Source organism: Ciconia boyciana, chromosome 4 (assembly GCF_034638445.1).
Source record: "Ciconia boyciana chromosome 4, ASM3463844v1, whole genome shotgun sequence".
Taxonomy (NCBI): Eukaryota; Metazoa; Chordata; class Aves; order Ciconiiformes; family Ciconiidae; genus Ciconia; species Ciconia boyciana.
In genome coordinates, this window is record NC_132937.1 from 36,603,976 (window position 1) to 36,620,581 (window position 16,606).

Here is a 16,606-nt window from a genome sequence, read left to right on the forward strand (position 1 = left end):
AAATACATTCCTGCCTAGAAAATCATGAGGAAAGAAGGGGGAAATGATAGGAAAAAATCAGCTAGCAGATGTCTCCCGTCACACAGATTGTATAGAGAGGAGGCAGCGGTAACGTGTGTTTCTAGCTTCAGGTGACTGCACCTGAAATTCTGCATTTTTGAAGGAATTTCATTTGAAAGACAGTGTTATCTTTGATCAAAAATTGTTCATTATTCATCTTTGACCCCACCCATGCTACATTATCAAAGCACTGCTGAATAGGAAAACCAGAAAGCCGATTACTTCCTTTCTGGGAATGGAAGTCTCTAGCATAAGGCATGGGGGAATGTCTCTCCCTTTCTCTCTTGCTGTAATACTGGAAACATTTGAAATTTGTTCAAGCCTCTATGGGAAGCCAACACAGACTGCTCCTGTATCTTTGTCTCCAGCATGGAACCCCAGCTGGCAAACAAATGGGCGCCACCACAGCTTTTATATGATTGCTATTATTGCTATTATATGATTCCTATGGTTGCTATTAGGCAGCCCAGGACTCTCCTGGTCACTGGAAAGGCAGGGTAACACAGGAGATGAGAGAGTCACCCCCCCCTCTGAAAGCCAATAATAGCAACGAGGATCCCCTTCTACTCAGGAAAAAATGGAGTTGCAGCATGTGACCTGCCTCTTTTGAGGCAGCCATGTTGATAGCAAAAAGCTCAGTTTTCTTACCCACTCAGAAGGGCTAGAATCGCAATGGAGTTACAAACATTTGACCTCACTGGGATTTCCTTGCTGTGCCATTTGGTCTTCTCTTCCACACACTGCACCCATTCCCAAGCAGTGTGTTAAACTAAAGATAATCTCTGCCAGCGTCGTTACTTTGAGCTCTCACTCTGCAAAAGCAAACCTCATTCTTGTAATGTCTACACTGACACTTCGGGTTAACATAGAGATTATTCGCTACCAGCCAGAGCTGTATGAATTAGTTTTTCCTTCTCCTCTGTGCAGTCTGCACCAAAACCATCTGCTCTGTACCATCTGATAGTGGCTTAAGTCTGCGCTGAAGCTTGAATGTTTCTAGGAACTGACTTCTGAACCACTTGCCTCTTGTGTGAGGGCACAGGGAGAGGTACAAAAGGGCTGGAGTCAGAACAGAGAATTTGGGGGCTGCAACTGGTGGAGCTCCAGGGCAGAGAAGCTTAGGGGCTCTGGAGAGCAGAGCAGCTCAGGCACTGACCCCGTGGAGCAAACACCAGTCTGCTATTCTGTTGGAGGGACTCTGGACTTTTCAGTGAGGCTGGACTGAGCAGGACTGGTCAGGTGCAAAGACAGAGCATGTCAGAATTGATTTTTCCTTTAATGGCACATGCTTCTGTGATGCCGTACTTTTTCCGTCTAGCCTCAAGGACTAGGTTGCCTGTCAGGCCCAAGCACATGAGCTTTTTACTCTCACGGATTTCAGCAAGAAGCTAGAGGTTTACATCACTTGTTGAATTTGAGCTTTATACCGTGACATTTGGATTAGATGTTTAAAAATAAAATATCCTTTTATTTGTGTGCAAAAGTTCCCTCTTCCCTGTGTTGCGTCAGAGCAGCTGTTGTGCTCTGCTTTTTTCTTTCTGGGACTGTCTGTGACAGCCACCAGCCATCCTTCTATTTACAGTCATTACCGCAAGGAAATTGGAAACTGCAGCTACTGGGACATGCTCTTTCATGTCAGGTTTGTCTTTTACTGTGACACAGCAAAAGAAATGTTTGTACAGCTAATAAAACATTTATCTAACGATAAACAGAAATGCCATGTCCTTGTTGAATGAGCTGCTGATGTAGAGCTAATGTAGGACAGGTTTACTAGCAATGGTGATACAGAAGGGGTGACAAAAGGGGACTATTCCCCCCTCCCCCTGCCCACAGTAATGCCCACAGTCCCTCCATAATCAGAAATGGGGAAGCCTCCAGAGTAATAGCAGCAAGATTTAGATAAGAATCCTGAAGCAAGCAGAGGCTGGCATCTTTGTCGGCCTCTAGGAAAGGACAGTCTTGTGAAATGTTTAGTCAAAGGCTCATAGCACTTGCCAAGGCTCCTGACTGAATAGCAGTCTAGTCAGATTTCCTTCTTCAGTTTGGTGATCAAAGTGATGAAATAATGCCTAATAACTCAGGACTGTGCAATCCTTGTTTTATGAATATAACAATACACAATTGCATTTTTGTCACTGAGGAATATGAAGAATTAAATGAAAGCAACATAAATCTGTAAGTGCAATGAACAGTTTTGAACAGTGTGTACTATAGCCCTGTCTGTCCCACAGGGATTAGTGTTTCGTTGTACTTTTTTAGCTTGTTGAATTCACAAAAGCCACAAACTTACAACGTAGAAAATATGTGTAAAACAAAGAGCCAAAACCCCTCATTTGCTAAAACTGCCTTTTATTTTGAGCTTATCATTTTGATCTTAAAAATAGATTTTTGATGGCACACAGCCTCAGAATCAGCACCTTTGCATTTACAAATTACAGAGAATCCCTGTCAATTTATGTTTCCCTAATTCCAACTTTTAAATCACGCAGAAAATCTTACTGTTTGTTCCTGTTTTCTATGAAAGGCTTAACAGCACATTTCTGCAACAAGGTTGCATGTTATGAGGATTCCATTCACAAAATAGATTTACAGCACATTAAATACTGATTTAGTAATGTCATCATAAATGAAAACTATAATGAAAATGCCTATATAAATACACAGTGCAGCTTTTGTGATGTGCTACCCTTTCTTGCTTTTTGTTCATTTACACTCCAGTTCACAAGAGCATCATTAGTTCAAATTAATGAGATTTTACTGTACAGTTATCTTGTAACAAGCTCTTAGATATATTTCAACTGATTGAGGCCAGTGTGATGAGTTAATTTTCAGCGTCTGGTTTGGTGAGAGATTTCTCAAGCTCTTCTGCATGGTTAGATTTCTTCTGGCTTGGGATAGCAGGTAGGACACGGCTTGGTTTCAGAGGCTCTCCTGATAGACCAGGCAAGAGAGAATAGAGCAAATGACTCTGAGGATGTCCCTTTTTCTGGGATCTGGAGGTTGGGGCTGGTGGGAGAATAACTGCACCAGTCCTTAGGGAATTTAAAGGCAGGGACTTAAACTTCTTAGCACCCTGAGATGGTAGCTGAACTAGAGGAAAAAGAAAAAGAGAGAAAGAGTGCACAGAAAGTGAAAAGCATGACATTTTTACAAAGGAGTTAGCTACTTTCTTTGAACTGTTGTTTGTTTGTCTTGTGTTGTATGTACTCAAACCTGCATTTGAAAAATGTGATCAAAATATGCGTAAAAAATGGCTAGAGCCTGGCAGGGCTAATGTTCAACTGAAGAAAACAACTCCAGTGTTAAGTGATTTCCTTTGTGTTTTGTGATCAATAAGACTTGATAAGTTCAAAGGTTTACCTTTGATAAGCAGAGAATCTATAGTTTGTCTGAAGGAGACTTGGTCTGTTTGGAGAGATTTCCACAAGACATTTTTTCATCAAAACCCACAGGCTGACTGAAACAGAAATGTTCCATGGGAATATATTGTTTTTAACAAAACCTTTGTGGGAGGATGCTCTATTACCGGGGGTAAATTCTGATCAAAATCTTAGGAAGATGAAATGTAAGAATGTGGGACACTGTGTCTGGGTTGCTGTAGGCACAGTCAATCATGAAGATAGGTCTACATGTGCTCTGCAAGTCACAGGCCACAAAAGTAGCCCATTACCCTGTAGCACACTAAGACCCACACTGAAACATAAGAGCCACTGCTGTCGTCTATCTTGTGTGTGTCAGCAGTCTTGTAAGAAACTCTGGATTTAGATCATCCTTAATCTCCACCTCACACTTGGCAGTGTAACATTGTTTGTGCTGTAAAGTTAATATAGTGCTATGTCTTCTCTAAATTGAAATCCTCAAGCTCCTTCATTTAGGCAACTCACTAACTAATTTCCTAGCTTATTAAAAGGAGAATTCAAAACCTTAATTGTAGACGTATTTTTCTCTGCCTTGGAATTTATTGTGAATTGCATTAGCTTCTTTTCATTTAATTCTCCATTTTATTCACAAGCTCTATATACAAACAGTTTGGGTTTTTCAGTTTAACCATATAAAGGGTTCCCTACTGGAGTTAACACCATCTCTGTTTTGGCTATAGAATCTTCCTTGCAATTTTTCACATTAATTTTTCCTTGGTTGCATTCTCATTCCATCTGTGATTTCCTTCCATCCACATCTGTTGTGATGAATATATGACAGGCTATTAACGTTTTCTTCTGAGATGTTCTAGTTGGAGTTTCATCTTACTAGTCATGGCAGCCTCCAGAAGGTTATTTGGATTCTCTGTCTATTTTGCTGGCTTCATCGTTTGAAACTAACCACAAATGCTTCCTAGTGGTCAGGTATTAAAAACCATTCTCTGAGCCAACCACTTGTCCTCAGATTGGCATCATGCTTGTGTCCTGGTTCTTTAAATTTAGGAAGAATCCTGCTATAAAGCACTCTGCTCAGAAGGTGACCATCTCAGCCTATCATTATAATTCCATTTCCTAGTCAACTCCAATGAAAACCTGAGTGTTCATGTTTGCATTTTTCCTGGCAGCCCCTTTGATTATTCCCTTTTCATAATCTCTGACAGAAATTTTCCTGGTGTAGGTTCATGGAAATTCTACAGAAATGAGGAATGGAGAAGAGTATTCTCTCTTAACCCAATGAAAATCTTGTGTAATTCCAGAGAAAAATCTGAAGTTAATCTAGATTTGGACTGTTTTAATAAAGGATAAACTGATAAATGAACTCATTTTTATTAGAAATAACAGACCACATAATCAGCTGGTATGAACTGAGTAACTACTGCAATCAATGCACCTGTGATAAACTGGACCTTACAAGTCAATTTTGATCTTAAAAAGAATCCCCAAACCAAACTAAACATTCAGCACACTTGAGGAACTCATAGGTAGAGTAGTGGATGGAGTTTCTTGAGGGCTGTAGAATAAAAAGACAAGAAAAGAGGACTTAAGGAATTTCAAGTCAGTTAACCTAACCTAAAAAATCCTACATACCTAAAATCCTGCCCACAGTTGGTGTTTCTCAGAAGTGAATCTTTGAACCTATGAAGTCTGCCTGCTCATCAAGCAATATCAAAAAGAATAACTGGGACGCTGGCGGAGTGGATGCAGGAGAAGGGAGGAATTATGTAGTTTTAATAAGGAAGGATTATTAATTTTGTCCCAAATTTTCATAAAAAATAAGGTAGATCCATTACTATAAAGTAGACACACACCTGATGAAAAAAAGACACTCAAGGTGTAATTTTCCGGAGAACAGGTTTACAATGCAAAATGACCTTTGTAAATTGGAGAAACAGGAAGAAATTCAGATAACGAAACTCAGCAAAGGCAAATGCAAAGCACTACACTTAGGGAAAACAAACAAAGAAATCCCAGACCACCAAAAGTCCAAATGTAAGATGGGGAATAACTGGCTAGGGGAGTAACAGTCCGGCAGGTAACTAGGGACAAAGACTGTGCCTGAGTCAGAAATATATTGAAGAAGTTCAAGCAGGAACCCTGCAGCTTCCGTGCCTTGGCAAAGCAGAAGCACACCAGTCTTCATGCAAGCCCTTCTGTGTCTGTAAATTTACGTAATATATAATTAATAAGTCAGAAATTTGCCCTGTTGAAAACAAATTTTACCTCTGTAATATCTGCAGTGGGCACTGAAAGAGCTTTGGATCTATGTATTTTTTTACTATATACATTGTGCAAAAGAGGCTGAAGTTCTCCTTGCCATATTCCCTTGTACCATATGCCGTATACTAATTTCATCTGTACCATATGCCATATACTCATTTCATCATTCATTAGTTATGTATCAGGAGTGCTAATTCTCTAAGACCCACCAGGTATCTGTCTGGGGCAAAGCAGAATCTTTATAGAGAGGATTTTAAAAATTGGTAGATTTTTTTTTCTTTTCATGCTAATTTCAGTGCAATTCAAGTTGTGATGGCCTGAGCAGGCAGTGTTTACTAGAGCTGCCTGGCCTTTGGCAATGTGGTGTAACTCACAGGTCATATTCAAGGTTCATTCATGTTCAGAAGTTCAGGAAATTGCTTAGTTCTCCTTTCCATGAAAAAAAATAATACCATTAATACTTTGCTTAGTTTGTATTGAATTTGTGTGATTCAGGCAGGACTAAATACAATAAATGAGCCCATTTATTTTCTGGCACATGACAGGATGCTTTGAGTTCATTGAAATTTTGGTCTGTAAACCATATTGAAAGGCTCACTTGTTTCCCTGTTTGGAGCATAGGCATATATTAATGCATTCAATGTTTACACCTGTGTAAAATATCTTAAGGACACTTTACATACTAGATAAGCCCTTAATGATGGATTTAAGTAGGGCAAAAGCAGTGTAGTTTAACTTCACCCCCGTGGCCCAATAGCCATCACAAACCCATGCTCATTCAAAGAAGTAAAAACCAGCATCCAAACGTCAATGCTGTCCACCTAGTCCTACATACTGTACTCAGTTTAGGATTTTCGATAAGGATTTCAGGACTGGTACATGGATGGCTTTGAAATAATACATATAATGACTGGTATTAGTATATGTATTGAAACACATGAGCCTGGACCCAGCACTGGGGTCTGTGAGAGACAGAATACTTTAGGCTGGGTGTCATACATCCAGAAGCTACATACAGCAAATGCACCAGTAATTATTCATGTTCAGAGCGCAGAGTCAGCTACCGAAGACCTAGTGATACAATAAGAGCTAATTCAGGGAGCCTTTTCCACTCCGTAGTGACTCTCGAGTGGCTGCTATTACAAACTGCAGAGGCAAGAATAAGGCTGTCAGGGAGGCATTGCCCAAAGAGTATGTACTTCAGCAGAAGGGATGGCTCTTAGACTTTCTTCCTTTTGCAAGCAGTGGACCATGGTGGCCCTCTGCAGAGAGGAGGGTGCTTTGTGGAATCCTTTGCTGTTAACTTGGCAAAGGAGAAACTTCAAATCACGATGAAAAACAGCAAAAACACTGATCCCCAGAAAATATTGTTAAATGATCTGCAGAAATAGATTTTTTGTTGTTGTTGTTCAACAAGTAATAACCTCACTATGGCTTAAGACCTTCTAAGCCACATGAGGAAGTGAGAGCAGCAGAGTTCTCTAGAAGTCCCATATTTCTTTGGAAAATTATTCTGGCATTGTGTGAGCGGTGTGTGATAGTTGTAAGCCTGTTTCCCAGGGGTCCTTGGTAGAGTCGCATGATGAGATAGAAAGGGTGTTCTGGGGGTGGAGGAACAGCATGCAGAGTAACAGAGATGCCAGGCTGTGCTGAGGCTACTCAAGAAGCCATGTGAGGGACCTGTTTGACCCTGGGAACATCTGGAGGGTGGGAGTTTATAAACTATGGTTTAAAGTCACTCAAGTACTCTTTTCCTAGGCTACTGTTTCATTCCTATTATCCTCTTTCTAACTTGTATTTTTAAATGTTTTTGCTTAGAGATTAAAGCCTCTCTTCCTTTTTTTTTCATTGCCCTTCCTTTTTTGGGAGATATTTCTTCTTTCTGTTAATCTCTGAGTAGTTTCAGTTCTCTTTCTAATTTATGCTTATTTTATTGTTCTAGCTCCCTGGATGCTTTTTTTTTCCACTGGCTTTGTTGCATCTTTTTAACACACATCTTGTGTAATGAAAACATTAGAGAAACACAAATGTTTATATTCAAACTTCATTGCTGGAGCTATTTGCCTGGATAAAGGCTGTGTCCAGAACAGTAATACTTTTAGGGCTGGATGGAAGATGAGTGAAATCTTGGCTCTGAAACAGTTATTTGGAAAGCTCCAGGATCAAATGTGTCATTTGTGTTAACAAAGAAGAAATGTAAAGTATTTTGCAAATAACTTTGCTTTTCTGTTATTGGCTTGAACTGATGATCAAGCAGTAATGGCACCTGGATAAATGTGCTGTGTTAGTTAATTAAACCATGATTATTAACTGTGATAATTGTATCTTATTTGTAAAACACAGTTATTGGCATGAGACTGGAACAAAAATCCTGGCTGTTTGCATGAATTACTGCAAGAACACCAGTGGTTATGAAATAATTTTTTTTAGGATTTTGCTTACAACTATGTTTTAACTAGAAGACACAGAGAACATTAGTAGAAAGCTTAAAAATAGAAGACTTGGAGCTGGGGTTTTGAAAGCAGTTAGATTATTTTCTTTGCTCTGAGCAGACAGAGAATACCACCCCAGTATTCCACATATCTCCACTTTTCTTCTTCCTCTTACTTACTGTGCAGCAGCAGTGCAGGATTCTGTATTTCCCCTACCCAATCTGATGTTCCCTATAAAGCTACCTCTGCTGTTTCGTTTTTAGTAATATTGTTATAGCTGCAGAATTGCTTCTGAAACTCAGATCATAAGAGGCAATGAATCTTAAATTTAGCTCTGAAATGTGAATGCTTTAGGACCTGGCTGATTTGCAGGATTACAAACAGCAACCTGCAAAACCTCGTCCAAAATACATTGGGGGATTTGTGCTTAGTGGAGCACAAGAATGTGAGGGCAGGATGCTTCTGGGGGTAGGGCTAGTGTTTGTGTGTGAAGAACACCCCAGTCACTGGCTGGATCCAGCCTGGGACAGTCACTAAGTCTTGACACTCTGCCGGGGCTGTGGGAGCGGGGTGAGGCTCTCTCTGCTCTTCAGGACCTTGCTTCTTACTGCCTTGGGAATGAGGAGCTGGCTGAAAGTGCAGAGGAAAAAAGGCTGCTGCTCTCTCAATCCCTTTATTTTAGCTCCTGTGTTATAGAAGCTACCCAAACCAGTTGCTGTTAGAGAAATGAATGATTCCCATCCTCATGTAAAAGCTAGACTATCCACTGTACTTAAGACAGAGAGAGATAGAACATCTTTTCAGCGATGTAACATTCAGAAAATTACAAAAGGTTTTGGAAACCTGATAATCTTGTTCTAATCCTCTTCCCTCTAATTTTTGCTAGCAAAAGGACACAAAAATCAGTGTCATGAGATTTTTCATGCTGTCTGCAGAATAGTCATTCCTTATCCTGGCTTTTATCTCACATATCCAACCCTTCTCTGCCATGCAGTCATTAGGGTGTTGTCATCCATCTCTTTACATCCTATAAGTCACCATATGACGTCATGTCCTGCCCCCTCTGAAAAGCTATAGATTCATACAGGCATATGCAATTGAGAGTGAAACCAAGAGTGAAAAATCCCATGTCTATGAGAATTCCAGTCACCTCTGCTCTGGAAAACAAATGTAGAACCAAACTCTCCCCTGTATTGATGTACAATGCTTCTAGTAGGCCAACTCTATGAAACTCATTGGAGAAAAGGGTTGTGATCAGCAGCACAAAATCCAGCTGAAAGTGGGCCAGTCACTAGTGGAATACCTGAGGAGTTGATACTAGGGCTAATACTATTTAATGTTTTCATTAGTGACTTGGACGGTGGGGCATAGTGCACCTTCTGCAAGTTTGCAAATGATATGAAACTGGGAGGGGTGGTTGATACAGCAGATAGGTGTGCTGCCATTCATAGAGACCTTGACAGGCTGGAGAAATGGACGGACAAGGCTCTTAAAACATGTCCTGGTTTCAGCTGGGATAGAGTTAATTTTCTTCCTAGTAGCTGGTATAGTGCTGTGTTTTGGATTTAGTATGAGAATAATGTTGATAACACACTGATGTTTTAGTTGTTGCTAAGTGGTGTTTACACTAGTCAAGCACTTTTCAGCTTCCCATGCTCTGCTGGGGGCAGAAGAAGCTGGGAGGGGGCACAGCCAGGACAGCTGACCCAAACTGGCCAAAGGGCTATTCCATACCATATGGCATCATGGTCAGTATAGAAACCGGGGGGAGTTGGCCAGGGAGCAGTGATTGCTGCTCAGGGATGGGCTGGGCATTGGTCAGTGAGTGGTGAGCAATTGCATTGTGCATCACTTGTTTTGTACATTTTTTTAAATCATAATCATCATCATTATTATTAATTATTTTCTCTTCCTCTGCTGTCCTATTAAACTGTCTTTATCTCAACCCATGGGTTTTACTTTTTTTCACGATTCTCTGCCCCATCCCACTGGGAGAGGCAGAGGGTGTGTGAGCAAGCAGCTGTGTGGTGCTTAGTTGCCGACTGGGGTTAAACCATGACACAAAGAGAAATGTAAAGTCCTGCACCTTGGGAGGAATAACTCCTTGCACCAATACATGCTGAGGATCAAACAGCTGAAAAGGAGCTTGTCAGAAAGGGACCTAGGGGCCCTGATAGACAACAAGCTGAACATGAGCCAGCAACATGCCCTTGCGGCAAAGACGGCCAACAGCAACTGGGCCTGCATTAGGAAAAGCGCTGCCGGCAGATTGTGGGAGGTGATCCTTCCCCTCTACTCGGCACTGGTGAGACACATCTGGAGTGCTGTGTCCAGTTCTGGGGCCCCCAGTACAAGAGAGACATGGACATACTGGAGCAAGTCCAATGAAGGGCGATGGAGATGATTAACGGATTGGAGTGTCCAACCTCAGAGGGGAGGCTGAAAGAGCTGGGACTGTTCAGTCTTGAGAAGAGAAGGCAGCTCAGGGGATCTTGTCAATATGTATAAATGCCTGATTGGTGGGACTAATGAAGAGGGAGCCAGACTCTTCTCAGTGGTGTGCTATGAAGGAAAAGAGTCAATGGGTACAAATAAGTAAGAATAAACTTTTTTACTCTGAGGCTGGTCAAACACTGGAACAGGTTGCCCAGAGAACTGGTGTAGTCGCCATCCTTAGAGGTATTTAAAACCTAACTGCATGTGATCCTGATCAACCTGCCGGAGGTGACCTCTCTATGGGCAGGGGGATGGGACTAGACAATCTCCAAAGGTGCCTTCCAACCTCAGCCATTCTACAATGCTGTGAAAAAGGAACATGAAACCTCTCTCAAGCCCTCAGATGCCAGTGATGGAGGCGCACAGTATGATACTGTAACTGAGACTTGCCTGTACTTACTTTTGTGAGCACAGTGGTTGGGTATGGGAGTTAGGCTGTTCCGCACAGGAGTAAGATATTTTATTTTGGGTTGGTCTACGGAAATCTGTTGAAAATTTTTACCTGTGAAAGAAAAAGATAATCTGTTACCATATGAAAATAATTGTAAATAATATGGTACACTGTAGATCTCTGGCTTCTAGAAAAAAAAAGAAAACTTACGTAGTAATTCTCAGAAATATGTAATAACAAGAAACCACTAACTGAAAAAAGCAGTTGCTTTGTTCTCTTTCGTTAAAAAGAGTGACTGATTTAATATAACCTTCATGTGTACCCTTATCACTTCCTTTCATATAATATAGTAATTGATCTTAAAACAGACATGGTCCAGTAGCTAGGTCCATGTAAGAGTATTTGGACACTAAATTCGTAGAAATATTCAACTAGGTGGATTTGATTTCAGAATTGAAGCTTTAGTTTGCAAACTTTTCTAATACAGTCTCAGCCTAAGTACTAGAACACAAATGGAGCTCAACTGCTGGTTGGAAAATGAGACTGGTGGAAGTCTATCAGGAGTAAAGATGAGCTTTGAGAGGGTTTTGCTGCAGATGAAAACATAGCAGAACTGAGATAAACTGATACTGATTCTTATTAAACTATGTTTATGGCTATTTCATTTTTACCAAGAAGAGTAGATACTAGAAAATTAAAGGTTAATTGGCTAACTGTGGCATTTCACTGGCTAACATTAAAGTTAACTTTCATCTAGTACTATTAGAAAAGACAATATGTTAGATGTTGTAATGCATTGCACTACATAAATGACACATCAAATGTTATTTAAAAAGTAGAAAGTCAAGCACCAAATCAACATTTTCCCCAGAACCTTTTCCTGAGTTGATCTTATTCTGTGATGTTTGAGTCCCTCAAATTTTTCTTTTTGTTATCCCCAGGTCTGAGATGAACCTTGTAAGGAGTCTTGAGTTGTCTTGCCAAACAGCTGCTCATCCAGCATGGCATTGCAACATAGCTCATTGCAGAGTAAGCATATGCTCTCTCGGCACGCAGAGATGAGGGGAGACACAGGCAGGATGCAGTAGGACATCTTAAGCAATAGGAAGAAATGGAATTATATAAATTGCCTTTGTGGCTTTGTAGTTGGTACTTGAAAATACCTATGTATTGCTGGGCTGTGCAAGATAACGCTGTAGGAAAATAGTTGTAGAATAGTTTCCTAGAGATGCACTGAAGTAGTTGTCAAGACTGCTGTAACTATGTTACTGTCTAAACGGATTCTGTGTGAAAGGGGCTAAAGTGGTGTTTATCAGATAAACCCTTGTGTTATAGTGCAGCGTTCAGCTCAACATAGAGCCAGATTCTGGTCCAAAGACCACGGCAGTCGATAGACATTGGATCGATCTACTGGATCCCTTGGGTAAAGCTGATGTGTATTGGGCTAAAGCATGAAGAATCTCTTATGGACGAGCTGTGTCTAATACAAACAGACTTTGGTTTCATTTTCCCATGTTTTACTCTTTATTTAGTCTTTAACACTTCTCTAGGGTGATCAAAAAGTGGGTGCAAAAGTTGGTAAGTTTCTTCTGTAGACATTGCATCCACTGTGCACAAAGAAATAAATATATCCATTCCAAAATAGCAAAGAATCAAGCCTGCTGCTCCCATTAGTGCAATTCAAGTTATATTGGTTTCATTGATGCTTATGCTGCGAACTAATGGCTTATTATTTATGTACCATTATGGCTTTGATGATGGGAGGTTGTTTTTTCTATCAAGAGATATGTTTATTTCATAAATGGGGATATCTGGCAGCAAAACAACAGTACAAAGCATAATCATGTTTGCAAGGCTGATATGAATGCTTGGAAAAGAGTCCTTGTTGTCTAAAAGTTCTGGCATCAAGTGGAAGTATTCTTGGCTCTTCCTTTCTATCTGCTCCGCAAAACATCAGAGAAAAAAGTTTTTCTTTCTTTAAAACATCATCTTTGTCATCCCCAAAAGCATATGTATGATGGCATTTGTTTTTGAATGAAATGGAAAGGAGGCAATTTCATTATTATAAATAAACAGGGCTGTTCTGCATTTCATTTACTGGCTTCTTCTACAGGTTGTTCTTTGATTTTCCTTTGCATTTAGGTAGGTGAACCACATTGTGGTGTGTTTTGTGGAAAAGTTGTAAATATTATGATGAATGTCTCACTGTAAATCAGTCCTTCAGTTTGAGAAAGAAACAGCCACAGTGATCAGCTTTGCTCTACTCTTCCTGGCCAAGAAGTGCTTCCTGTTGGACTATACCATACTGTTTATGCTAACATAAGCTTAATAATAGCCTATTTTTTACATTACCTGTTCAAGCAAATATAAGGTACTGGGCTGCTGTAATAAAACCTGTAATAAAGTGTTGCCTTAGACCTGGAAGGTTAGTAATCTAAAAGATGAGTGGGTGACTCCAGCTGGTTAGAGGGTACTAAGAGCTGCCTGACATTTGAGACAGGCTTCCTTTTACCTATGTCACTAAGAATTTCTCTACTTACCCCATTTTCCCTGTGGAAAGTAGATGGCAGTACATTTTGCAAGAAGAGATGATTGCAAAGCTCATAAATGCAAAATGCTTCAGATTGTGGATGCCAGCTCAGCACTGCAGCTGGCAAGCACTCTTGCAATATTGACAGTAGGTTTTGGTATAGTCTATCTTTGCTCTCCCCAGTGGAGGGCAAGACAAAGTAGTTATTCTGAGAGAAACCAGTGGCATGATAGCAAGGAAAGTCTCATTGCTACCCGCAGCAACCTCTCCCCTTTGTGTAAGTGCTAAGGCTCAGCGAGTAAATTGACTCATCTTTCATTTCCAGGAGCACAGAAAACAGAACAAAAAACCTCCAAAAATCCCCATCTATGTGCCAGCTGCTTTGTAGCAGTAAACACAAAAATTAGCTCTGACTTTAATAAAAGACATGGTCATGCAAGACAATCAACACTGTGTGTCAGCTGAGAAAATAATTTTCAAATTGAGTTCCCCTAGATTATTGATACCCATAATCCTGCCCTGGATATTCAGTGATTAGGAGATTACATGTAGCCCCTGCAGTCATGACTTGAGGAATGGAGTATTAACACTTCAGTGTACTTCAAAGACCCAATGTTGTTTTTCCCTTCAGTTAGGCCTCCTGCAGAAAAAAAACAACAAGGAAATATTTTTCCTCAGAGAGAGCTGCCTGCATAGTGCTGCTGGCTGGGCTGGAGCCAGGTTTACTTTGCTTCTGATCCCTGTAAATCCTGCAGGCATATTGCACTGGAGACCTGGAAGCCCTGGAGCTCATACAGTAAATGCAGTTCTAATTCACAGCAAGTCAGGTGGCTTTAATTACAGGGGCAGACAGATTTAAACCACACACATAGGCGGGAAGAGGGATAAGCAGATCTTTTACTGTGAAGAAATGTTAGACAGTATCTAGGTTGTGCAATGTATTCCTGTCAGACACTCTCTGCCTCCTTACAAGCTTTTAATTCACATGCTTCAGTGGATGTCCTTTTTGCCAGCTACAGGAATCTTTTTATTGTTGGAAAGTTTTGTTAAAGGGAGCTAGTACACAGAAAACTAGGCTTAAAGCAGACTCAGGCTTTTTTTTCTCTGAGGTGGATAATAAACCGTCAGAGATAAAATGATTTACTCTTCCTTTGGACATGCAAAGGCAGCTCCCATTCTAACAATTAAAAGATTTCACATAATTGATATGATTTTGCCCTCATTCATGCATGTAGACTGCTGGTCCTGTACTGAGTCCCTGTGCAGATCATGGAGCACTGAGTTGATGCACAGGGTCTGTCCTGATTCAGCTGGTTGCAGCTTTTTGTCATAGGATGTTCATAGAAAATCACCTGTCCTTCTGTCCAGAGCAAGCAAGGATTTAACCATACAGTATTCTACAGTTTTAAGAAAAATCTATAATCACATTTTAAATAACATGGTAGTTACTTCCACATCAAATGTATTCATAGTCTAGCTAATTCCACTAAGAAATGTTTCCCCATAGTTGTCCTCAGGTTTGGTTTGTCCAGTTTGAGTTCATTCCTCCTTCTACTGTCAACATGGATGATCTCAAATATCTCAGCCTCAGTGTACCTTATTATATCTAGGTTGTAAAGAAGCCCTGCAGGTTTTCTTGTCTTCCACATGTGAGCAGAACCTTGCAGAGTTCAGTGTAGAAAGAGTCGTGCTGGAGCAATCCTTGCTAGCCATGTGGAGTTTGGGGTTTGTATGGTTGGGTGAATAGCTGAAGAGCGCACAGTAAAAAAGTAGTGACACCTATAGACCAGGTTTATCAAGCTTTCAGGAACATGGCCTGATGTTCAGGAAGTAGAACTTTTTGAGTAGCTCCTTTTTTACCCTGAAAAACTATTTCCAGCCTTTATTTGCACAACATAGAATGACCTGTCATTCTGAAATTGCTGTCTCTACTCTCGTTATTCAAGAGTGATGTGAACAAAGATTTGTTAGTTTATAGATCCCTTTGCTTAGGAGTCAGTACAGTTTGCACTATCATGCAAGCTCAGATAGTGACCTGACCTAACTGAGGGTTCTTCTCAGACAGGGTTTCTGTTCACTCCTCTTTCCACTGGAGAATAACGACTCATGTCTTTGGGGTGAGGGTAGATTAACTTATTGTGTAATGTTTACTCCTTGTAATCGTGTACTGGTAAGTTTGGGGATTGCTTTTATTTGCTTCATTTTCAGTTGGATATTACAGTGGTTGGAAGGCATGCTAGATGTTTTTAATTTTTGGCATGGGACTAATCCCAAAGGAGATGAAGTTGGAGACACTGATATGTTGAAGTAAACTCCAGCACTTAGGCCAGCCAGATTCATTTAAACATGGATGTGAGTCAAACAAAGTAGGAGATCCTAAATCCTGCCAAACCCTGGTTTCAAGTTTACTTCAGAATTCTGATGCTCTGCTTCATTGCTGTTGCATTACAGCTTTCAAACCACAACATAAGAGTATTTACTCCATGTCTGTAAATTTAGCAACCTGAATTCAGCTTTGGAGAAACCATAAGAACAGCACATTAGACCAAAGACCTGGCACTCAGGGTGGGAGGATTGGGAAGGGGTGACACTACAGTCTGGAGTCAGAACATGTCTATAAGGGGAAAGTGGCATGGTGCAGAGCCATCCAGCATGGCACATGTGGACTTACCTGGTTGGATCCAGAAGCAGCCCTCAGCACAGTTAGAGATTTGAGTGCAGTACTGTTCCCTTGCACATCTAGTTCCAGGACTAAACGCAGACACAAGACAGCGGACATGGCAGTGGGTGTTAATGTGCAATTCACAGCGCACATATATAACTTGGAAGTACTAACCTTGCTCAGGTACCTTACATGCTTCCTAATTACCTGCATTTTTGCTTGCTTATCTCTACTTAAATCTCTTATTTCCCACACCTGAGCACCTTCCTTCAGCTGATGTCCTGTCCATATGCTGCCTGTAATTGCTACTACATACAGGGAGAAGAAACTGAAAAAGATATTAAAGAAATAGAAATGTCATGGGTCAGACTTACCTATTTTTTCTGACTCAGCTTGCCA

The 16,606-nt window shown here is 40.6% G+C and overlaps 1 protein-coding gene across 1 annotated transcript in view; it reads right to left on the reverse strand.

The window, feature by feature from the left end:
• Positions 1–2,757: 2,757 nt before the first annotated feature.
• ANKRD55 (ankyrin repeat domain 55) overlaps positions 2,758–16,606 on the reverse strand; it is a 49,663-nt gene continuing 35,814 nt past the window's right edge. Inside the window, exons 10-11 of the mRNA XM_072861003.1 lie at positions 11,025–11,126; positions 2,758–3,150 (exon numbers count right to left, since the gene is read on the reverse strand). Of these exons, the coding sequence (XP_072717104.1) occupies positions 2,882–3,150; positions 11,025–11,126 (371 nt within the window). The 3' untranslated portion in view covers positions 2,758–2,881. The remainder of the gene's footprint in view (positions 3,151–11,024; positions 11,127–16,606) is intronic.